The following is a 26568-nucleotide window of genomic DNA, read 5'->3' as shown; positions in this document are numbered from 1 at the left end:
AAGCTAAACTTGTAAACAACATATTTCCGTTGTTCTTTTGGATAGTAAGCGCAGCTACTCTATAGATTTGTTTGTCTGTCAGTATGTCCTATTATTTGAACAAAATGGAAACAATAATTGAGAGAGCGCAGAAAATATATTTAGCAAATTTTAAACAATTTGGATCGTCAGGCATATCTTAGTGAAGATTATCATATTATATAAATTTCTAACAAGTTAGAAAAATAAATATATAGTAGACGCATAACTACTTGGATTTCCTTGTTTGGGACCTTTTACGTCTGCCAGCTAAATGCATTTGCTCTTTTGTTGCGACCTTGTTGTGTTTTTATACTCAACGCTATTGGGTGATTTTCAAAGACCCAATTGAAAGTCGGCACAGGGTCTTCGGGTTTGGGACACACAGCTGTTTAATTCTTTCCCCCTCTATTGTTTTACACTAATGTTCATAATATATTTAAAATTGCTTCATTTGTAATTTATTGTTCTTGTTTTATACTTATTATATTATGTTATCCTTGTTATATTGGCGTCGGTTTAAAAGAGAGTATTTGTCTATCTGTCTGTTTTTAAAAAAATATAAACCGATTAAACAATTGAGTTCTTCTTTTAATCCTTATTTTGGTCGGTTGGGTATACAATTCTAATATCTTCAGACTATGTTTTGGAAATACACCAACCTAAAGCCATCTAGAGAGCTAGGTGAAGCTTTCCTGAATAAATAATGTCATAATGACAAAAAGGTTAAATCAATTTGAATCCATTAATGTTACATTGTGTACAGCTGGATGATTATTTTACGACAACATGAGGACAATAAATTTTACTAATTTCTGTCAAAATCTTCAATAGTTGAAAATGTACAGAAAAGATACAATTATGTCATTATTATTTCCCATTTTTATGGTCATATTTGTCTCTTATTGTTCCATGTATTAAAGAAACAGGATATCTAACCACTGAACCGATAAGGATATTTCTTATAACTATTTTGGGGAAGGTATTTTTATCCAACTTCAATCCGCCATTCAAAAATATTGCTTTCTTCTAATTACTTTATTATGAAATAATTTTGTCAAAATAAATTCTACTTCTGACGGGCAGAAAAGTTAAAGGAGTATAACTTATTGAATTGCCTTTGAAAGCTGAAAATTTTTATTTTTGTAATGTTATTATTTTGGTCATACCTGTAGATAAACACAATCAGAACCTTTTTAATCTAATTTTTCTTCATTGAAAACTTATAATGATTGGACAATAATAAATAGCCAAAACAATTTTCAAGGAGATAATAGCACAATCATTGATTTAATAAAAACAAGAATGATACCTTTCTTAAAAGAAAATCGGACTAAAAGATTTTACGTTTCAATAATTTGATTTTAATCTTTCTTACATAATTATTTACATTTTTATACTTCATTGTTTGTACCTAATTGTTCTAGAAATCACTATTTAAAATTTAAGTAGTTGATGGGAAGATCTTATCACATATATTTCATTAATTTATGCTAAACAGTTCAAGATTAATAACTCTGAAAAGAACGTACATGTTCTTAGTGATTTCGTTGAGATTGCCTGGCGAGCACAGAAATAAAACCCCCGTATTTGCTTCCCTAATCCTTTGGGACTACTATTTGCCGTAGGCACCCCCAAAATTTTGGATTTTCAATTTTTAACCCTCCCCCCACCCAAATAAAAAAATGGCTCTATGAAATAAAGATTACCCCCCCCCCCCCCCAACCAAAAAAAATTATATTTTATCAAATAAAATGACGCCCCTGTACCTAATGTAACCTAACTTAATCTAAAGTAAAACACTAATACACAATACTTACCTCGTCCCCTTGCCTCTTATTATCATTTAACTATCAATATAAAGGGGGACTAGGATCTTTGCTCAACTAGACACTTTGAGTCAACCCAAAGGATTCTTTGGTTATTTTTTTTATTATTGACCTAGTTTCGATGCTTACCTTACAGATATTCGTATTATCTTATTTGAAATAGATCGGATTATTCTAACATATCCAACCCTTAATGTAGAGTAGCTGCGCTGATACTAAAAAACAATTCAGTCTGATATTTTGTTTAAACATTATTATATAATTACAACTATCAGACAGAGCTATTTACTTTAATTTTCCTATTTTTCAACAAAAGATATTTTTTTTCAGTATGGCTTCGAAACCGATTAATATCCGGTAGATAAGAACCGGTTCTCAGCCACACTTAAAATTCATGTATCGTATCATATTATTTCCAGTTTTCTACGAATATGAAAATGTATAATCAATAAGATTAAAACAAGTTTTTTTTAGCCCGTGCCTTCGGCATCTCGGGAATGAAAAGCCTGGTTTTTATCTTTTAATTGTAAATTTTTATATCCGCGGAAAGCTATTTATAATTTGATTCGATAAATAACTATTCCTTCTTTTTTAAGACCACTTAAATGGTATTCTAAATATTTACAACCCCTTTAGTGTATAAAAGATTACCCTTTTTGTTGAGTCCCCTTTATTTGTGGCACCCTGATTTTTTGCATATTTTATCCCTCTTTTTCTGTAACCTCCTTACCATTCTCTGCTTGAATCCTCCCTCTTTTTATCCCCTTGACTTTGACTGGTTGCAAGGTCAAGCTTCTATTAAGTGTTCATACAAAAACGTTTAAGCAAAACAAACAAAAATCTGCAAAGTTAAATACTTTTTAATTATACATGCTACTCCAGATGTGGATAAAGGTATACACGAATGATAAATTAATCCCAATCTCCTTTTAGTCTTATTTGTGAATTAGTTAATACTTTTGTAGTTTTTCAAAGTTTTGGAAAAACTTTACATATTGAAACATAATATACTGTTACTCTTCAGCTTTGCATAATGTCTTTTTAGCAATTCAGAAAACATTAAGTATTGCTTTTACTCATATCTAAAATGGGACTAATAAAATACACGTTTCTAGTCCTCAGATGTTACCTATATTCCTTATTCTAGATATCAACAACATTGCCTTAGATCTCTATTATTCACAATTTTCATTTAATGGTTGTTTTGAAGAGACATCGGCTCTGATAGCCGAATGTTGGCACAGAGTTGTTTTTAAAGAATAACATTCTCAAGCATTACAATGTACTTCTGATTTTGTCAGTATTTTAATTTGATGTGATTATGTCTGCCTATTGGCTACGGAAACCGCATAAAATGGTAGGCAGTGGTAGTCATGCAAGACGAGAAATCAGAGAATCAAGAATTAGGGGATTTATAATTTTACCAAAAAATAGGGATGAATTTTTCATCTGAAGAAAAAGGCAGTCCGACTTCCATGGATGTTTTATTAATTTATGCTCCATAGTGTTGCGAATGTTGACAAGAAGTTGACAAGCCTTCTATTTTAAGTATCAGTCGAGAAAATCACATTTCCCCCATAACGTTACGTACAGACTGACGGACGGACGTTCAGACATAGTTAATTATAGAGTAACTAGATTTAATGTTAGAGAAAAACCCATTCTCCTTCCATTATAGCAAATCAGATGAATGCAAAATTTTTAGAAAATATTTAGTATTTTATTTAAAGAAATGCATTAATTTTCCATTTTCTTGACTGATAATCTAAGGTTATACTTACATGATTTACTCCTTCATCCCTGAGAAGTACAATTTCCATTCCTTTATCTAGTATCTTGAATGAAATTCTAAACATAACTTGCATAACTATCCCCTTTATCCATGAGAAGTACAATAATGCAATCTTAACCTCTTCTCTTTTATACCAACTTTTTATCCTCTATTATCGTATTTTTTCAACTTGCTTTTTTATGTTTAAGAAAGTAAGGATATCGTCCCCAATTGGACACTCTAAATTATCTGGGTTGTGAGGTGAAGTAACACCAAATAGTTAACCATCTCGTTTAACTGCAAGACCTTTGTCTAGAAGTCCTATGTATATACGGTAATAAGCTCCTAGCTATGGCCTAGCATTTTCCCTATACCTACTTGTCATATTCAATTCTGTAGTATGGGGCATTATGGTATCTAGTCTCGAACCCGACACCTTCTCCGATGTATGGTAGGCTGGAACGCTGCCATTTATGGTTATACCGCGCGCGTTAATTAAAAATTTCACTACAATTTAAATTATTTAGATTGACCTTGCAGACTTTCTGATTGGCTACATTCACATTTATAAACAAATATTAAATCACGATTAAATAAAATAAACAAAACTGACCATCTCTCTCTGTCTGTCTATCCACATCCTGTACTTATGTCCATCTGTCTGTAAAGCTAGCTTTAACTCTAATTGATTGAAGCATTCTAAACCTATTTCAAGTTCTAGATAAAAATGTCCTTCTATATACTATTTGTTCTTTTCTCTTTGTAAAAGGGATATTTTTCGTTATTATTTAAATTCCATACTCTTAAAAGAACCTTCGAGTGTTGTTGCCCTTAAGAAGGCAAGATACAGTAAACTAATGAATAAAACATAAGCCATAATATTAGTTTACAGTTGTGAAATCCATACATATTAAAATAATTCTCATTCTCTTTATTCTCTAACCAAAGATCAGTTAAGATAAACCAAAATTATGCTTTAGAATTTCTTCCTTGGTTTTCCTTAAACTTTAGTTCAATCATTTTAGTAGTTAAATGTATCTAAATACATTTTTTGTGGAAGCTTTAAGAAACTAATGAAATTTGACTCATAAATGTTATTGTCATTTTTTATAATAATTTGTATTTACCCTTTATGAATTGCAGGGCTCGGCATTCGCGCTTTAGCCACGACTAGTCTAAAATTTAATCCTGTTTGCATGCGTTGAAAAAAAATTAAATAGAGAAATTGCCATTTTTGGGAAAGGTTTAGACTTTCTGTTGAATTTTAAAATATTAAAAATTTGATTTTCCTAAGGCTTACAGGTGGCTGACGCGCAGCTGCCGAGCCCTTATAATTTAAATGTTTGTTAATATGTAGCGGTTTCTTCAAGCTTGAGGTTCTCAGGGAAAAGGGACTTGGATAACGACTCCAATGCAGGTTATAATCAAGCAATACAATTTTTAGTTTCATCTCAAAACTAAGATATGTGTACTCTCTTTGAAGGGTGCAGGTTCCCACACCCAAACCCTATACTGGTCCTACGGATCAGATTCTTTGCTACACTCAATCACAAGAAATACAGACATCCTGTTACTTTTATAAGGATCAAATGCCTTGCTATGTAAATAACAATATTTTATTATATATTTACATTAATTTCAATAGTACGTCGTAATACTTGTTTCTTTGGTGTTTTATAATGTCCTTCATACCTTGATTTATGTAATCTCTATAATAATCACCCCTCCCTTGCTTGAATAAAATCAGGGGCTGCTATTCAGCCAATTAATTCCAATTGAAAATGCCGCAAAATTTGATATTTTGTTGGGGTAAAGTTGGCGTATAACTTGTAACTGAAGGGGAGTGGATAAGAAGGGGGAGAAAAAAAGGGAAGGAGGTTGTGGGGGAAATTTTCCTTTATAATTGTTTGTCAGAATCACATTCCCTTTTCCCTGGAATAAAATATTGAGCTGAAAAGTGTATTTTTAAAAGCAACTTGAAATGTTATTTTTTTCTTTCAAAATTGTTTCCATAAATATTTTCAATGAAAAAGAAATAGGCAAAGAGTAATAAATGTAGAATAGACATTTTTATTCTCTTTTCATTATTGTCTTTAAAAATATCCTAACGATATAACAGATTATCACCCCCTTCAAAAATTAGTTAAAAGACTTTAGATTTATAATAATTGTTAAACTTTTCCATACACAATTTTTTATATTACCCCTCCCCACCCTTTCTCAAAAAAAGAATAAAAATCATATTGATTTAACGACCAGTTTCAAAATTTGTACTATAAACCCCCACCCCAAAAAATGTAATTCCTAGTCAACATGGGACCTTAATATTGATTAGAATACTGTTACATGGTCAATTTAGGCCAATTACGACTTATTGTACACTAATAATATGTCATGTTATCGACATTAATAATTGAAAAGCTCTCTAGAGGAACATCTTTCTGTCATTAAAACTGTTAATATTTTAAAGCAGAAAAAAATGTAGGTTGCTAACGGCTTCTTTGATCGGTTGCTGGTAAATCGACGTAATTAAAATTAATTGACCATTCTAAAATGTTTTATTATACCATAATCCTTCAATGTTTGAAAAAAAGTGCATGATTCACAAAAGTGCACAGGCTATTTGGTGTACATTCATACCCGCATATTAGCATATTGTTGAATATTCGAAAAAATAATTTTGATAAGTTAAATGGGATTTGATTTACTATCCTATTATATAAAATAATAAGCTTTTTTTTGTCTGTAGCGAAGGATTTCGCTCACACCACTGATCCGATTCACGGTTCTTCTTTCCAGTGTAGCTTCTCAGTTTTATAATAAATAATTAAAATTCACCAAAGTTCCCAAAGTTGTAAAGCCAACATTTTATGATAAAATTTTAGGGACTAGTTTGTTTATATATCAATATCTATTTTCTGACTTTTTACGTCTTGTTTAAACATATATTTTGGTCTCTTAGATCTTACTGTACACACACTCCCCTATACTTTAGTGTATAAGATTAGTTTAAGCACTTTCTGTTTTGCGAAAACACCCTTATTTTTGTATTATTGCATAAACCACATTGTCGAAGCAACACGGGGATCTTAAGGGTGAGCCTTCAATTCTGAAAAAAGTATATTTTTATTAATTGTCTAATTTTGGTTCCTAAAAAATATAAAATAAAAGATGGGAGGGGTTCGACTTCCCTCCCACCCACTTTAAGTGCCCTAGTTTCCTCTAGTGGCGTAGCCACTAGTTATTATTAAAGCAATAACTACTTATTCCTCTTTGCTTAACTGATAAAAACTTTTGCAGTTTTAAAAGTGACACAATGCATTGGCGGAAACTATGGAACAACGAATTTAAGAGTGGACTATCAAATAATAAGAAGGAATAGAATACAATATTTACAAAAAAAATGCTGGAAATCAAATTAGCGAACATTTTTTCCTATTTTGAGAATCTGTTTGAAAAGAAATTTAGTAGAGAATGTTAATACCTTATAAAAAAAAATATTTTTAATATGCTGTAATTTTTTTAGTATTGATAACAATTAAGCATGCTTTTATCTTTTCAGAATGACATTCATTTTCCTATTTATTTTATTTATAACAGGACATAACCTATATAGGACGGGATACACTATTAGATGTTATTTTGGTTTATCTCTAAACCAAATTTTGCACCTGAAGTGTATGATTACGCCGCCAAACGTCCTACAGACAACCAACCCTTTGATTGCACGACTTTTGTCTGATAAGTCCTAACTGAACAAGTGCATGGTAATGAGTTGCGCCTCTTTCGGCCCAAGGCATTCCCTCTTCTTTCCCAACTTATATAGCAGCAGTAGGAACCTTTTTTAACGTCTTTAGTTATGACGCGATATCGGACCGAGATTCGAACCTATCACCTTCCCGACAACGAGTGGATGCGCTACAAGTTACGCCACAGTCGCGGGTTTATTAATTTAATTTGCTTTGTGAGCACACCACTTTGCAAGCTTCCTATTCTTGTGAACATTGGTGAGAATCTTTTCCAAGCTTTGGGAATCTGAAACAACACAAAATAAAAAACAATACATTTTTCTCAGAATTCAAAATAATTCACTTCTCTGTTCCTTATTTAATTGAAAAATTATAATGTTAATTTATTTTTTCATTCATAGAAAGATTTTTTGTTCAGGGTAGGTTTTTGGCTATTTTAAGAAGAAAAAATTCTCACTTGTAAAAGAATTTTTCTTTTTATATAAGAAACCAATCCCCTATTGGGTTGAAGGCCCTAAAGGCCAAGGACTAAAAGGATTAAAATTTAATGTTAAATAGAGCTGTATATTGAATCAATTTGTAAACTCACTGTGGTATTAATTATTCATTATAAAACAAGGATGACAACATCCCTAAAAGCGAAGCTCTGAAATGGAAGGACAAACAAACATTAACACTTGTATGTTGTCAGAACTGAATTAGCAGAATATTAATGCATCAGTACAAACAATATTGTAAGTAAATTTGTTGCAAAACTGCATAAATAGATGATACTGTTTAAGGACATACTTACATTTTTGGGATTTGTTTATAGAGATGCTTCGCTTAAAACATTGTACCTTGTTGTAATAGGAATCAGTTTTCAAAAAATCTGAAAAATCCGATAATTTTAACATACAAAAATTTGTTTTTAAAAAAAAGGACATTCTGGTATTGATTATAGAGTTGCTATGTTTTCTGAATTGTACCTAACTACTACAGGAATCATCACGCAAAGTTTTGAATTGATAGAACAATTCTAACCTGTTTAAATTAACGAAAAAAGCTAACTGTGACGTACTGACGGACGTACGGACTGACTGACCCTAATCATAGAAAAGCTTCGCTTTTAACAAGGATAGTTAAGTTTGTAAATTGAGCAGTAATAGTTCTACTAGAGCAGTTTTAGATTAAATAGGAGGATTAATCTGGCCACAACTAATAATTTGGGAAAGTTAAAGTAATGTTGAAAAATCGGTTTTGCAGATTTTTTAACAAAGGTACTGTTTTACGACATATGGTATTATTCTTTTTTAATATGTAATACAGACACACAGACAAACAATGAGACATACTACAACTTTTGTGTAAGGACATGCCTTAGTTAATGAGTAGCTACACTTTTGATAAAATCTCCTAGTGGTTGAGATATCAACATTATACTTTAAACCCAGCTTCTAGCAGACAGTTTCTAGGTCAATTTTGTACCAACATTGATAACTTATTCCATAATAAGTCTGTTATTTTCCAAATAAAAAAGGAAATTATAACAGCTTTGATAGATTTTATAGATATGTTGCATATGTGTGTTAAAAATCAAGCATAAATCAACACTCACTTTTTATATTTTACTGGGATTATATTTTTTAAATCTTGAAAGGGGTAAACCCCTTTGACGCAGGGATATTTGACGTCCTTGCTGTTTTATAAAATATCCCATTCTAGGCGCCTTAAAAACAATTTAAAATTTTATAGTTTCTTTATAAACTCTAAGATTAATTGGGGTATTTACAAAAGTATAATTTGCCCTTGAAAAATGGTAGTTTAGCCCATTTAATCAAAATGTAAAATACAAAACGCCTCCGCCCCTTCTCCTTAATACTTCGATGCCTTATATAATTTCATATGTCTGTCTGTTTGAAAATACAGCACGAAGAAAACGTAGTATAAAAGATTTAAAGACAATTTTCGTACCAAAAGCATCTACTTTGAACTTCTGTAGTCTTTAATTGTCCTTATAGGAGATTGTGTAACTATTTATAGGCTTAGGAATATTGTTTGACATTTTTAATCCTCAAGCACTTATTAAAAATAGATTTTTTAGGTTGGTTGGGGTTTATTCGGTTCAGTAGATTTCATAGTGATATTGCCAAAATGTTTAAGTTTTATTGAGGCAGAATTGTTTTTAGTTTTTAACCTTGAATTTTTAAATTTTGCAGTGATTACTCATAATTTTAAATTTCAAATGCAACTCAATAAAATCATTTCAAACTTTTCTTTTGAAAAGTTTAAAAATTGCATTTTAAAATTATATAAACATTATTTTCTTCAAACTCATTGGCTTTGTTCAAACTTTATCTAACAAGGATAACAACAATCATTGAATATATCCTGAAACCCATAATTATTTATTTTTTTAAACGCCTAAATGTCATACAATAATTGATATATATAGATTATATTGGGGGAAAATAAATTTTAGATAAGCTGTGCTAAAAAAATTTAGACTTAAATTATCACCAAAAAAACCCTAAAAATTTCATCTTGACCAAACTTAGACATCTTGATAAGATGATGGCCGATAAATTGACCAATTCAATCATGGTAAACATAATTATCCCTGCTGCAGAATTAAGATTTTAGATACTACTAGTTTGAACCAACCAATCAACATTTCATTAAAAGTGCCCAAGGATTTTAATGAAAGTGTTTATAATATTTTGAATACCAGTATGTCCCTTCCCGTATTTGTAAAAACTTCATAGAAAGTCTTTAAATTGTTATAGACGCTAGACCTTTATGATTAAACTTATATTTAGAGTAGATTTGATATATATATTACCTTAAAATACAAATACGAAAGAACCCTTCAAATAGCATACTAACGTAAAGACCTTAATTATAGAAAAGGTTTATTTTTAATACTTTACTCCAGGTAAAGTCCTTGAAGCTTTATTTTTAAGAAATTTATCAAACTAGTTCAAATTTATTTGCGATGCTTCTCTTTCAAACTTGTAAGGTAGTTAAACACCTGATTAAAATTCAACTTTTGTTTTTCAGGGCATGGTCTAAATTGTGGGTGATCTACCTCCCTCCGTCCATTCATCCAATCCTATGATGTCACCTTCCCCGCCGACCCACAGTTTGGCGGTCATCCTACTTGCTGTTGCCCTTGCACCCTTGCCAACTTATCAGCAACAGTGGCCGGGATTTTCATGGCAACAGCCGTCTTGGGACCAGCAGTCGCTGTCCTCTGACCACAGTCGTAGCCGTCAGCAATACCAGGCGGCTGACACTGGTCGTGGATTTTTTGATAGTGATAGTTCCTCGCATGATCAGCAGTATGATTTTTTTGGCGGTGACAACAGCCAATATGGCGGCCAGCATGACAGCCAACAACAGCAACGATATAGAAGTAGTGAGGGTAGCGGCAGCAGCTACTATGGTAGCGGTCAGAGGTACAGGGAGCGGGAGCAGCCGCGGGGCGGCCCAAGTAGAAGTCAAGTAGAGCATTCATACAGGCAAATATCAAAATCAGTTTTATATTCATAATTCCTGGGAGGGAGAGGACAATGGGTGATGAAAATAAACTTTTCCAACATATTAAAAAAACTAGTTTTTATGAGCTTAAAGGTTCCGAAGAAAAAAAAATATTTTTGATAGAAGTAGCAGTCAAAGAGAGCCGCAACGGATTTCTAGCAGCTCTTGGGAGCAGCCAAGAGGATCTAGTAGCTCCAGAGACCCGGCGGCTCAATCTAGCAGCCCAAGAGGATTCTATTCTAGCAGCGGAGCTAGAGAACTGCAACAGCTTAGCCAAGAGGTATGTACAAGGAATCTAATTGATCCCCAATGATGCTACACAAAAATAGCCCTTTTGTAGATTAGTTGTTTAAACGCTTTAACACTCAACCAAACTAAATTCACTAGGGTCCCCAAAGTTGTTAAGCCAACAAATAAAAAAAACGTTATAATAAAACTTTGGATATTAATGTAATAAACATCCCATTATTCTCTCTCTCTCTCTCTCTCTCTCTCTCTCTCTCTCTCTCTCTCTCTCTCTCTCTCTCTCTCTCTCTCTCTCTCTCTCTCTCTCTCTCTCTCTCTCTCTCTCTCTCTCTCTCTCTCTCTCTAGGTATGAACGTCCATGATCAGAGTATTATTGGATTGCCTTCACTTCCGCACATGAATTACATTGTAAAAAAAGCAATGTTTAATCTTATTATAACAATAACCTTTCAACTTTTTTCACTATGTTTAAATAACACTCTTAATGTTTTGTTTTTGACTTTATGCAAATATAAAACAACTATGGATGTAGATATATGCAGAATCCAAGGCACACCATAAAGATTCTGTTAATGTTACTTTTCCCTGATGTTACTATGCTTAATTGCAGCAGATATAAGTACAGAACTATAAATTTTATTACATGTTAATGATCATTAAATTCTTGCTCTTTGACGGCTTTTAATAATGAAGATATGTTTAGATGTGTTTACTGTTATAAATTGAATTTGCTATATATAGTAAATTTATTATGCTTTACATGAACATAAATGTCCTTGTTTTCATAATTTGTACTTTATTTTAGTTATACTCTCAGAGTCATGATGAAGCAAGATATTCGGAGCCGAGAGCAGAGGTATAACAGTTTTCTTCCAGATCATTTATCTCATACAGATATCTTTTTAAAAAAATTAAATTTATTTGTCTCTATTGGTATTATTTGAGTGTTGCTTTTATTAGCTGCGTGCTCAGGGTTTCACCAGGGGGGGGGGGATGCACTACAGCCTGAAAGAGCAAAAAAGAAGGAGGAGGGGCCTTTCCATTTTAAGCTTTAATTATGGTCTTGACAACCCCCTGCAAACATCCTGCTCTTAAAAGCTGCAATTTTTAAATAACCCTGTTTTATAATTCTTCAAAAAATTTCTAATTACTTCTATTGTTACTTCGTTTTTGGCCCTTTTTTAAATTATCCAAAATGTGATTGTAAAAACCTTACTTACAGAGAAGCTTCACCACTAATACTACTATATTTAGGACTCGAACGAAGATTTGATAGATTCTATCAAGTTTCTCTCCCATAGAGATTATCCCAAGTATGAAAATGCATCACAATCTCTGAAGCAAAAGGTATTGTTCTTTTAAATTTTACTATTAATCTTTCAAATAAAAGCAAATGCCATTTACTTCACTTATCCTGCATATATATCTGAATGAATGTCTCTATATACGGATATGACGGGATAGGACGTTGAGATGGCACGTTTATAAGACTGTCTTTGGGTATCAGTATAATTTACAGCCCTACGTCAATCCATCCAAAACAACAGTCAATATGACTATTTTATATTTGTTTTATTTGTAATTTACTAACATACTAGCGGCTGCGCCCCTAGCATATAGGGGCTCTATATTCGAAGGAATAAATAAGGGCAGAAAAGTAGCTTAAAACCATACCCAGACTTATTTATAAAAATAAAATAGCCTAAAACCCTCTTAAGGCCTATACGAAGCTTCGCTCTAAAGGAGAACCATATAGGTTCAGTGGTTAGCGAGATCCTTCGCTACATACAAAAAAGCTTATTACTTTATATTATAGGATAAAGCTTTAATTACTAAGTATATTTGCGATAACTTTTATTTAATGAAATCTTCCAATTTTTAACATGTACAAAACGGCCTGCTTAATTGCTTCAAGATCCATGTCAGATCTGTATAGGAAATAAATGTCTATAAATGAGCTCAAGTTTTCCAAGGAATATTCGTTGAAAACTCATAGTGCTCCAATAATCCATAATAAACTCTCATTGCCCAGAACGAAAAGACCCATTATTTTACTTTATTAAAAATAAATTCATTTTTTTCATTTCATGTTGCTATTTACATTATAATGAAGTATTTAATTTCTAATCATAAAAAAGAAAATTTAAATTTATAATATGATAAATTAAAGAAAACTCTGTTTTAAAAGAATTCGATTGTGGCGACACTTTGTGTGTTCAAATATTGAACTAAAATTGTAATAATATAATAAACCCTTTGGTGATGGTAATGTAAAGAAAAAAATATAATTTAAAAAATCTTTTTAAGATCATTTAGATTATTAAATATTTACTTCCGTTTAAATAGTAATGCCGGGTGAGGAAAATAGATTTATTGAGAAATATATATGCATATAGAAAACTAGCCAATAGGGAGATAGTTATATCGAGCCAACTCTAGTCTATTATATCATTATTATATTCTATTGTAATGTATAAAGTAGTAAGGTTTATTGTCTGTAACTTAAGATTTTACTGCACCGATTAAGATCTCTATTTTAGGGATGCTTGACATAGGTCTTTTCTGCCCTTCCCTACCTCTCTGAGCACATAGCTACTAGATGCTAGGATCGCAGCCGCTGGTAATTAATAAGAATAGAATTATGAGGGAAGAAGACTAATGTATAGTAAAGAAATTGATCATAATGATAAAGGAACTATTAGATGGTTTCTTTATTAAGAAATTGTAACAGTTAAAACCTCATTAGAATCAGCTAAAATCTTTCTGTTAAAAAAGAATAAAAAAAACAGGTAAGGTAGAATCTTAAACGGTTTTAAAAATCATTTATTTTTTAAAAGTTTTAATCGCCGCATGTTTATTCAGAACCAAAACTAGTTTAATAGATTTTTTACTAATTAAAGATTTTTATAAACATTACAAATAATAATGCACATAACAATTTAATTTTTTTTTACTCTGCATTTGAGAAAATTATTTTAAATTCCAACATTATCTTTTAAAAAAATTTAATCAAATATTTGTTGTTTAAGAACTGATTACTTAAGTGTACGCAAACCAGATTCTTTAATTAAAAGAAGATATTTAAAGAAAATTAAATAGGTTTGTGCATGGTATGTCTTTTAAGATCTCGTCAACATATAGAATAATAATTTATGCTCAATTTTCAGGAAGTGTTAATATCGGCTTTTAGTTTTTTTTTCATATTGGAAGATATCAGTACGTAAAATATATAAACCGACGAAAGAAAAAATGAAAGAAAAAACACTCAATTATCATATGCCATATTTTTTAATCTTTCATATTAGGGTTACTCTCATCCACCTTTTTAGCGAATCCTCTAAAAACTTGGACTAAAGCCATTAGCTTTTAAAAAATGCATCGTGACAATTAATTTCAAAATTAAAATTGCACTTATAAAAAATGGAAAGGGATTAGACTTGTTTTTTATTATTTAAGTTTGATAGTTTTTCCCCTTTTTTTCTATATTTTTAATGTATAAAAATCTATAAAGAACTAAGGAGTAGTGTTCCGAACACCACTCTCGCACTAAATTTGAAAACTATTGAAACGAATTGATCTATGGATTTTAATTAAAAAATTCGACCGTTTGTAGCCGACTTTTTTATTGGGAAGAAATAAAAAAAATAAGGCCTTTCATACCAAAATGTGTACAGTTTCTACCCAATAGCAGGTCTGCTGGGTTCTCACAGGGATTTTTTATTGGCGGAGCCTGATTACCTCTCTTTCTTAGTACCTTTATTTTAATAAGCTACCTAATCCTTGGTCTATTTATAAATTGTGTACACTTTTAGGAAACAATTAAAAAACTGTACTTACAAATTTACAATTTTTTTTTTAATATTTCTCACTTTAAGAACTGTTAGTATGAGGAACATTGAGAAACAACCTAAAGATTTGTTAACTGTTTAAAAAAAACTTAGCGAAGCAATAAAAAGCTAAAGACATTATAGTGGAAAATCTTGTCGAATGTTTAGTGAACGCTAAAAAGGAATCGTTAAGTTAGAATTTACATTTCTAGAAATAGTCAATTGTCCACAGAAACGAAAATAGAGATATGAAATACGGGCCTAAAGAGTAGGGGGTAGTTGTTTTTTTCTAACAAAAGGTTCATATCCTCGTACATTTAATCCAAAAATTATGACACTACATTAATAAGACATAAAATATCATTATTTATGATTTATTAACAACTCCTTTGTTATCTCATAATAAGTTGGGTAAATGAAACCATTGGTTAGAATGTGTACAAATTTTGTTACTAAAGTGCAGTTTCTTTTTAATTTTATCCATGTGATAAGTCAGCTATAAATTTAGAGTATATTATAAACTAAAATCTTCAACAGCTAGAAATTCCTTTTTAAGTTAGGTAGATAATAGTGTCTGATTGGCCATCTATAAAATCAATAAAATTATCTTTAGGTTATGTTATGGATCTTTTATAATTTCGTGGATTTTACAAAAAGTTGTTAGCAGATTTTTTACAATATTTTATTTTGTCCAAGATCCTATATTATTGCGTAGTAAATGATGGTTTAGCGTTCCTAACTGTAACATAATAAGTGTTAGTGATATATAATAAAGCATCCACAACAAGATTAATAATAAGATTATTTTTAAAAAGCAGGATAACAATTGATTCTAATGTCATACATGCAAAGCATCTCTACAAAGAGAATCCTCCTGTTTTCTAAAAATTTTGTTTAATATACACAAAACTTAAATGTTGTTTTAACGCTTTCTAAAAGCAATGATATGTATAAAATGTTGTAATTGACAGCTCCTTTTATATTAAATAAAAATCTTTTAAATCAACTTGGCGAAAATTTGACGAAATTTTTTTTCAGCTGCAAAATCCTTTCCTATTTGACCCTTTTTTGTCAATAAGTTTGGAAATTTATGCTCTTGTTTGTTAGAAACTAATAAATCTTTTTAATTACTTCCTGATGCTTTTAATTTACTTTTTCTTAATCTCAGCCAAAATTGTTTATTTATACCAATCAGAATTTTATCCCCTAAGGCCTGTTGGAATTATTTTAAGATTATTATCTACTATAATACAAAGTAGAACGATGTCTGTCTGTCTGTCTGAAGCTTAAGATATCTTTTTCAATTTAAAATACGAAAAATTAGGTTGATCAAACCTCTTGGGGCACAGCCCCTAGAGGCTAGGGGCGAATCCGCTAGTATTCTATATACTAAAGCAGAAAGTTGGACAATTGTCAAGTAAGATCTTGTAAACGGCTTGAGTGGAGTTGAAATATAGGTGGTCCTATGAGGCTAGTGACGAAGTCAAAAGAACATTTCAAATTATATCAATAATAACTTTCTGTTGAAGATAAATTTTTCTTTAAAATATAATTTGATATTGTTATATTTGAGTAAAATTGAAATCTAGTATATTATCAAAAAGTTACCATGGACTAGAGCTACCTAATAAATTATCTACAATAATCTATGTTTTGAGAGAAATCCAAAAGAAGAAAATAAAGTACAAATTGTTTGTGAGGGGTCGGAACCTGAAGCCACTAAATAATTTTTGAACCTCTGCCAAAATGTACTTTTTGTATTTTATTGGCAGCAACAATTTTTAATTTATTTCTAGCCGCCAAATCAGGAATCAGCGGCAGCCGGCCTGCAAAATCCTTTATTAAAGTTATTTTATAGATGTAGACGAAAAAATGCGGCTGGCGGTTGGCAAGCCATGCTGTAAACTACTAAACAAACTGACATATCTATTTATTATCTAATTCTCGGCCATAACTCAAATGTAAAATTACCCCCAAGCTATTGTGCAACATTTATCTTAAAATAACTTAATTTTGTTTTTGCTGGTTCTAAATAAATCATACATTGAAACAATATTATACTTCTTGTGGCGTCACCTCTAGCCTCTATGGGCTTTAGCCTATGAAGAGGATATAAAGTTACCCTTTACCCCATTCCCCTTCAGAATGGTCGAAAACCTTCCCCTGTTTACGTCCAATTTATTTTACTTTTAAATCTTTTATCTTAAAAGTAAAAGGAAATTCAAGTTATAGCTAAATGAACATCTAGTAAATAAAAAATAAAAATTAATATGAGCTTTAAAAAAGCTTAAATAGATGAGTTAAATCATGTATAAAACCCTGGTATGAAAAGAAGCAAAAACAGTACAAAACAGAGATTAATAACTAATACAACTATTTATAATTAAGTTACTTGCAATTTTATAGAAAATGATATAAGCGTTTAGTACCTGTATAAAGTATGTTTAGTATATTATTGCCTTTTTTGCAAAAATGACTAGCAAACAAACTTTTTTAGTGGATTTTACATTTAATAGACAACTAACCCTTTGTTGTAAAACGACCTTTGTCTGTGAGACCTTACTGAACTTTGTAAAAAGTTACTCCTGTTTATTGGCCAAGGAATTTCCTTTTCTCTTACTATTGATTTTAACGTCTCTAGTATGTAGTCTAGGCAGTGGTCTATCTTTACACATAATTGGTTGAATAATTCCATGTTAATTAAGTTTTAACTCGCCAGTCGCCAGGACCAACAAACAAAGAATTGGCAGCGCAATCTTTGAACTTACACTAGAAGACGTGTTGTCCCTTTTCCTAGGTTTCTATTACAATTTTAGTGAGATATGATTTTACATTTTCAATGATTACAGTTTCACCATATCATTTCCTTGTTTGGTGTTTTAATTAATTAATGTAAGGAAGATTTTTTTTTAGGTTAAGCTTCTCTGAAATTCTTGTGTATTGGAAAGAATGATTAGTTTAAAGAGCATTTTAGAAACTGCAATAAATATGTGATTAAAAAACTGTGGCAGTTTAGTTTAGGTCAGTCTAGGTTTAGTAAAGGTTAGATAAGCTCTGCAGGGATAGTACTTGTCAAGGATAGAAACCCGGAGGTTTCGAGCGTCACAGTCATGTAAAGCATTATAGTGCATTTTCAAAGACCCTGAAATCATCATACTTATTTGTATAGGTTACTATATGACCTTATCCCCCCCCCAAAAAAAAATTGCAGAAGCCTGCACAATTTGAGGTTACTGAGAGAAAAATTGAAGAATCAGCAAAATGGAAGGGGAATGGGGGGGGGGATGGGGGGATGGGGGGGGGGCAGCAAGAAAAAGGTACATTTGTCATCAATATCCAGTGGTGATGATTATATTGGAGAATGATTCTTCATCTACAATTATTTATCATCAATCCTAAAAATGCATTCGATGTTATAAAATTTAATAGAGCAATAATAGTTTTGAAGCTTTATTATGAAATACTTAATGTCATCTTTTGTTTTTAAACAGCACAACATATATATAGATTTATCAGGATTTAGGGAATATACCTTATTTAAGTTTTGTGTTAATAAGCAAAAGGTTACAATTTCTTTACAGAAGTCAGCTAGAAGGATGGACCTTAATTGCGTAATAGCTGCACAAAAGGGATGCTGTGAGTATTGGTGCAAAAAATGGGGACAAATTTTAAATTGATTTGACGGGGCTGATTATTTACGTCACAAGTGAGGGGAAAGAAAAGGGAAGAAGGAAAGAAACCCCATAGAAAAGAGATGGAGTATGACGTCACACGCCAAAACAATTTGAAATTTGTCCCCATTTTTTGCACCAATACTCACAGCATCCACAAAAGGTTTTTATTTTGTTTATGTTATTCCAATTTGACTTTTATCATGACTTTTGAAAAACAAAATACTAATCCTTAAAATCCTGAATTTTCAAATATAGTTTATGTTCTCCCTCATTAAGCATCAACCTCAATGATAATGGATTTATAGATCTATATATTGATAAACCATAATTTACTTATATGTACTTTTTATTACGAGATTTTTACATTACATTATATAAATTTTTCAAATATTAAATAAGCTTATTCACTACAGTAATTGGATATAAGGTTTTTTGTGTACTGTAAGATCTAATATGGTTGATTTTCGAGAATCTTTTATTTTTCTTGGTCAGGCTTTAAGCTCTTTCTTAGGGGTTAGGGAGCATCTTCCTGAGACAAAACTTTTACCCACTTTAAAATCCCTAGGAGTATTCAGATATTGCCACCAAATTTAACTCATAAATCATACTTTTTATATGGTTTTCCTAAATATTAGCAGAAAAGATAATTCATACACTAATTGCTTGTCTTCATGCTTAGATCAATCAGTTATTTAGTTAGATTTATATATAGTGTCATCACTTATTTTAGAATTTAAATGACTTATAATAAAAAGACACATAAGTTATAAAGTAGTAGGTTACTGTTTGATAAATATGAGTTTAAGTACATGGGATTGACAAAGATAAATGTCTTCTATTACAAATTTTTCAATAAAATAAAACTATTAGTTTTCCTAAAACAAAAAGTAAGGTTAATTTAATCAATGGTGCGTTTAAACATTTTACTTTTGCATTGTCATTTCAATCATTTAGACACTATAAAAAATCTCATGTATTGAACTTTTATTACAGAATTATTCTTCAGATTCTAAGATTAAGTAACTTTATTAAAGATATTGTTGTAGACTATTCCATATAGTGTTTATGTATAGATTGGAATGCCTTTAAAGTAATTCCTCTTTGATTCTATTTGGAAGACTACAAAGTTTAAAATAAAGAATTTTAAAAAGCTATCGAAGGCTTAGATAAAAGATTGTATAATTTAAAGTAAAATATTTTTTAGTTTAAATAATGATAGACTATTTTTTAACAGTGCAGTGTAACAAAAAAAAAGAATTTGCCTGCTTAAGCTTAATGACTTTGAACATTAACATTTTGTATCTTTTATGTCCTTTGAAGTAACTGTTTACTATTTCATTATAAAATAAAAATATTTAGTAAAAAATTAAGGTTATATTAACTTTAAAACTATATTTCAGAAAAATCCTTACGAGTTAGTCATGAATAGTTTTGCAAAATAATTATGCTCAACCTTCACTCGTAATTTTGCATATATAACAAAAAAAGATGTGTAGTCACTTCCGCACATCACATTATCAAATCATCAAAACGGCATATTATTTTAACAGCAAAACAACGAAAAATCAACAACGAAATTAATTCGGGGGGAAAATCACGAAACCTATACGTGATTTTCAGCTGTCGTGGGGGGGGGGGGGAACACTTAGTAGAATTGACGATCTTTTTATCTGCCCCCCAATTATCATTTTAAAATTATTTTTCTTGTTGGCTATACCTTATTCATTATTTCTATCTATACCTGCGATCTTGGCTCAACACGTAGCGCATCCGCTCGTTGCCGATCCCGCGTCATAACTAAAGACGTTAAAAATGGTTCCTACTGCTGCTATATCAGGTGCGCGACATAAATAGTAAGATAAGGGGGAATGCCTTGGCCCATAAACAGGTGCAACTCATTAATATGGACAGTTAGGACTTCTCAGACAAAGGTCGTGCAATCAAAGAGTTGGTTGTCTGATGGATGTTACTTAACCTAATGTCCTCAGGTGTTAGAGTATCGCATCCCATTACACGCGGATGATGCTCCGGATTCTATAAATCACTTTAATCGAAGGAGAATCTCGCCTTTACGAGGTAATGGTAATACCTTATTTCTAACAACTGCTCCTTGATTTTAATCATTAAGCATACGATTAATTGCTATTGTGTCCTCTTGTGTGAATTCAGAACACTATGCGGATTTGATAATAAGCGGAATGGAAAGCACACTAACTAAAAAGACAATTTTCTAATAAATAATAAAAACAAATGCAACATAAATTACACCTAGAGAATGGAGAGAGAAAAACTTATTTTGTTTTGTTTTTTGTCTTAAAAAACTAATGTTTTCTAAAGACAAGTTTATGGAAAATAAGATACAAGAACGTTTTTTATGTTGGCTATTTTGAATTAGAATAGCTATTTATCGCATTGTACTAAGGACAGCTTTCCACGGATATTACTATGAAAAACTAGTAATGATATTATGATTTTTATTTTAATATTCGTGGAAAATTGTTTGTAGTACTATTCTATAGATGATTTTCAGTATGGCTAAGAATTGGTTTTAAGCCAAGCTTGGAAGCAAGGCTGGAAAACTATTTCTTATCATCCGGTGATATATTCCTGCTGCCTGAAATTAAACAGTGGGCATTTTGTAAATTATAAATTATTACAAGAAAGTACATAAAATACAAATTTCACATAAGTGCAAATTTTTGGTATATCTGAACGTACTTGAAGCACTGAAATCAAAAGTAATAGACATATAGAATATTTAGATAATACTCTCTAAATCAGCCAATTGAGTAAAAAACTGGCCGGGTTATTAGTTAGAAAGTGTACATATTAATGTACAGTCATTTTTTCATTTACATAAATAAACAAAAGGGCTCTCTTAAGCTTGATGGATTATGGTGCCAGATAAACCATCTAGATCTTCTATATCTATTTCAAAAGTACTCCAATCTTGTAATAATAGATGCACACATAAAAAAATATAAGCTATTTGCGCAGCCACTGGAAGTAAAGAGCAATGAAAGCATATGTTAGTTTTACTAATTATAATAAATATTTGTCGTTTAAGCATAATTAAACCACAAAAACATAAAAAAAAGTATTTTAATTTCCTATGACAAACAAGCATAACAATTTTCAAAGATTTGTAATGTACAAAAATTAACTTAGATTAATATTTGTCATGTACAAATTAAATAATTAGTTATTTTTTAAAATCTTTCTCAATAAATTGGATACATGTATAGGAATATGGACTAGGATTAAGTCCAATCTTTTAAACCAATTATTTTAACCTACAGAATAAGTAATCATTATTGTGTTGTATGTAATATGTATATCGATTTATCGTCCTTTGCCTTATCCCTTAAAATCCCTGAGTGTACAAGACGAACCAACAAAATTAGGAAAAGAGTAGCTACCCTGTAAAACAATAAGGATAAGAACAATTATACTTAATGTCCAAAGCTTTTAAGTAAATAGAGGTGATAATCAGGAAAAAAATCGACTATTAGGAACAACTTTAATTATCTTCACAATAGATATATATCTGTAGATTACATTAATATGCTTAAACAATAAATATGAATCAAAGTTTGGGGAATCTACACACAAAAATCAATTAATCAATGGACATATAAACTCGACAGTCGCGCAGCTTTAGACGCACAGCTGTGGCTTTGGCTGAGTGTGTATTTCACATTTTAAAGTTTAGACAGGTCTTATTTGAACTGTCCTTGTTTGCATATGAAATATTTGAAGCATCTACTCTAGTATCTTTAATATCTGTACTAATGATATAATAGGATAATCGGATCACGTATCTTGTTTTATTATGGTAACCTGTGTTTTGACAATAAATGTGCAAAAAAAAGAAGCAAAATTTACTCAATACACTTTTACTAATTAGTTAATGTATTATATTCTAAGGCAGCTGTGAGTATGGGTGTTTGGTTGTCCAATAATATCTCGTCAACTACTGGAATTTCTCGTATTCATTCGAATCCGGTGGATAAGAACCGGTTCTCATCCATACGAAAAAAACTATGTCTAGCATCGTATTATATCCAGCTTTCTACGAATATAAAAATGTACAATCATAAGATTAAAACCAGTTTTTTTAGCCGTTACCTTTGGCACCTCAGGGCTAAAAAAGTAGTTTTAATCTTATAATTGTACATTCTATATCCGCGGAAAGCCGTTTATAATACGATATAACTATTCTTCAATTTTAAAGGAAATTTTTTTCCCGAAAGGTTAAATCTAATAGTCAGGGCGTTATGGGCCCCACCTATCAATATATAATTTTTTTCTTTATAAATGCTAGAGGTTTATCACCAAAACCCAACCCTCGAAAGTAACCGCAAATCGACGAGAGAAAAATTTGCTGTTTTGTATCATTTTTTTTCAAAATTAAAGAACAAAAAACAGTTTAATTTATGACTTGTATTGTTAAGTATTACGATAAAAAAAATAATTAAAAGTTGCAAATATAGTCATTAGTACATTTTAAATAGTTTTCAGTATTATATAACTTGTTGCACAAAAAGGTCACTCAAAGAAATAAGTCTATTAAGTACTTAAATTGGCCCTTGTTAGAGGAATCTACTCAATAAAAAGTAAACATTTCTGTTAATGGACATTGTCAGACAGACGTGCAGTCATTCACTTAGTTATATCGTAGCTGCGCTACTATATCATTTGATAATAATGATTCTAATGGTGTTAAATTTTGTTTCTAAAAATAAACTTGACAGAATATGATTTAATTTTAGAAATATTCTAATTTTATTTAGTTGTGTAGCTATTAATAAAAATACTCCAACAAAGCACACTGTCCTAAAATACAAAAAAAGTTTAAAGCATTGTAAAGTTTATTTCTGGCTATTCTGGCCAGAAATTAGATTTTTTACATCTAAAAATTGTTTTTTTTAAACTCCCAATAAAAAAATAATCAAATTTGATTCAACTATTTTGTAATTGAAACAAAAAATTCTTCAAAATGTGACACTTTTGTTCATCTTTGCTTACATTGCCAATTTTATTTTTGCATAACCTATCCTTAAGTTTTTCTGTAGTTTGGCACAGTGCTTAAATTTAAACTGCAGTTTCTTTGAAGTTTTTAAACTTTATAAATTTCCTATAAACATTTTGTTTAGTTCTTCTCTTAGTAACATTTTCATAGATTAATTTTGGTTAGAATATTTTATTGTGAAAGGTCTTTTAAGAAAAATAGATTTAAAACAGATCTGCCAGTTAAAGTAAATAAAATTACAATTTTACGATCTGCAATATGAAGTAAGTTGTAGCAAAGGATATCAGAATTGTTTTTGCAAATATTCAAATGCTAACTTTAGCAGGGTCTGAGGATAAAATTGTCCTCCAAGTTCTAAATATGTCTTAATGGTTGTTTTAGGCTATTTTCTAAAGCAAAGCGTAATCAAATCAGCTATTATATGCAGAATTTGGATTTGTCAGTAGATACTAAGGAAAAAAAATTAAATAACCATGGGTAAAGGCTGCTACCAAGAACGTCCAAGGGGGGAGGAGAGTTGTTCCCTCCCCCCATAAAAAAGATGGTACATCTTTGGCTTCTTTATAAGAGTTTTTGTCCATTCTAAAATAAATGAAATGTTGTTAATGAAGTATTTAAGGTGCAATAATTTGATGAATTGGGTGCAACAAATAATCCAAAATATAAAGCATCAAATAATAATCAAAATATTAGGCCTCAAATCATGCGACATTTTCAGTATTCGAATAATTTAGCAGATTTTTAAGGTAAATTAACAAAAGTAAAAGAGGAAAGATGTTTTCTTGTTAAAAAAAAGCAATCCTCGGTTATCATTTTCTCCCCTATTCTATCTTATTTTTACTTAAATTCACTGGCATACAAAAAAATACTAAGGGGATGCCCGAATTGCTCCTGAAAATTTTGACACCCTTATTAGGACAAAAAGACTGCGGATCACATCACCCAACAACTCCCAGACGATAAAATAATACCCCTCTTGTATTCTGTATTACAACCTCCTTGAATTTGGTTAAAGGGGAGAGTCAAAATGTTTGGGTGTAATCCTTGTGCACCCCACTGGGTCGACACCTAGTGGGGGTGTATCCAAACCCCTTAAATTTTGCCAGGAGAGTGAACACACTCCCCTTAATTCTGTTGGCTTCTACTTTAATTTATGCTTTTAAGAATAATCTTCATTTTGCAAAAACATTAATAATAATTATATTAACAATTCAACAAAAACAAAAATAAATTAAGTTTTTAAACATTGATAGATGTTTCAAAATATAGATTTGCTACTGCCTATAAATGAAGTCAAAATTTTAATATTTTAAAAAAACAAACATAACCAATGCTTTCAAGAAACAACTTTTGACCAATAATACTCTGAAAATTGTAGATAAAAAGACCTGGACCTACATCAAGTTGCATTGAAAAGCAGAACCTAATCGGTCGAGCGGTTGATGAGATCTTTTATTACAGATACACAAGCTTCCTAACTCTTTTATAAAAGGATGATATTTAATTCTTAACAAATTGCTGACTTACTGAAATAAGCCTTGCATGAAATGAATATTATTCATTAACAAATATTTATATTTATATATTTTAATTGCACAGCAACAATTAAAATCTTGCAATTTTTTTAAAGCGATAATTTACTAAAAAATACATCAGAAAAATTATATAAAAAAAAGGTTGAAAAAATGATTTCTCATGTGTTGTGTATGGGAAATGTCCAAAATCTACAGGGTTAATTTTGTTTATCGTTATTGTTGATGTACACAAATTAATCTTCCATTGTCTTCTCCCTTAAGATAGCTTCAAAATATCTATGCTAGATACCAATACCCACGTAGATGCAGAAAACAAGTGTCATTTCTTTAATGAAAAGTTATAATAAAACTTTAAAACTACCCAACTATCTTAAATCTCACAACCAAACAGATTTTCTACTACCTGAAAATATTGTACCTAACAGTAAAGTTTAATGGGGCTATCTATTGCTTTTATTCAACATGATGAATTCATTTTTTGATTTAACTGCACAGTTTAATTGAAGAGTAGCTACTCTATAACTAACTAGCGGATAACCCCTAGAGGTATCTTAGGGCAACTAAAGGAAGTGGGGGTGGGGAGGTCAACCCTCGTTCTAAATTGAAAATGGTTACTTTAAATGGAAAGGGGTAATTTCTTTCTAAGAACCACAAGAAGCTTCATTGTAAAGAAGAACCATATCGGTTCAGTTTTTAGCGAGATCCCGGTAGAAACTGATAAAAGACATCATGTTATTTTTATATAGGGATTGGAAGAATCCCAAACCAAATATCAGTTATATATTGATTTTTAATAATATGATTTATAATAATATTCTTTTTAAATAGTCTAAATTTTATCCTGTTTAGAAAGAAATAGTTATTTATAGTCGTATTATTATAGACATCTTTCCGCGGATAGTAAAATGAAAAAAACTAAAATATGAATTACAATTTAGTTGGCTCTGTGGGGCTGAAAGCCCGGGCCAACTAGACTAGTATTGATTTTATGATTATTATTTTATTTTTCGTGGAAAATTATCTGTAATACGATACGATACATGTTTTTTCAATATGTTTCAGAACCGTTTATAATCCAGCGGATATTAATCAGTTTCAAAGCTATACTATACTGAAAAATAACTTTGGACACTATTGTACTTGTCTTTTAATTCAAAGGAATGGTGACATATCAAAATCTTTTTACTGTTGTTTAAAAATTAATATAGGAAGTACATGCAAAAATAATACATTGTTATTACTTTTTAACATTAGATTAGAAATAAATATGATCTCCCATTAGTAAGGAAGCACCAAGTAATAACGCAAGTAATTGTATAGCTTTACTCATGGTCAGACTGACGAAAAATTTACAGTATAGGTTGGATT

The 26568-nt window shown here is 30.7% G+C and overlaps 1 protein-coding gene across 1 annotated transcript in view; it reads left to right on the top strand.

The window, feature by feature from the left end:
• The window catches only part of LOC145326377 (uncharacterized), a 68059-nt gene that overhangs the window by 2935 nt on the left and 38556 nt on the right, over nucleotides 1–26568 (top strand). The window contains exons 2-5 of the mRNA XM_080169697.1: nucleotides 10407–10867; nucleotides 11010–11166; nucleotides 11938–11988; nucleotides 12387–12479. Coding sequence (XP_080025823.1) covers nucleotides 10461–10867; nucleotides 11010–11166; nucleotides 11938–11988; nucleotides 12387–12479 — 708 coding nt within the window. The 5' untranslated portion in view covers nucleotides 10407–10460. The remainder of the gene's footprint in view (nucleotides 1–10406; nucleotides 10868–11009; nucleotides 11167–11937; nucleotides 11989–12386; nucleotides 12480–26568) is intronic.

The sequence above is a fragment of the Acartia tonsa genome, chromosome 8 (assembly GCF_053477335.1).
Source record: "Acartia tonsa isolate MP-2025a chromosome 8, ASM5347733v1, whole genome shotgun sequence".
Taxonomy (NCBI): domain Eukaryota; kingdom Metazoa; phylum Arthropoda; class Copepoda; order Calanoida; family Acartiidae; genus Acartia; species Acartia tonsa.
Note: the sequence above shows the minus strand (reverse complement) of the source record. Positions and strands in the feature narration are given on the sequence as shown.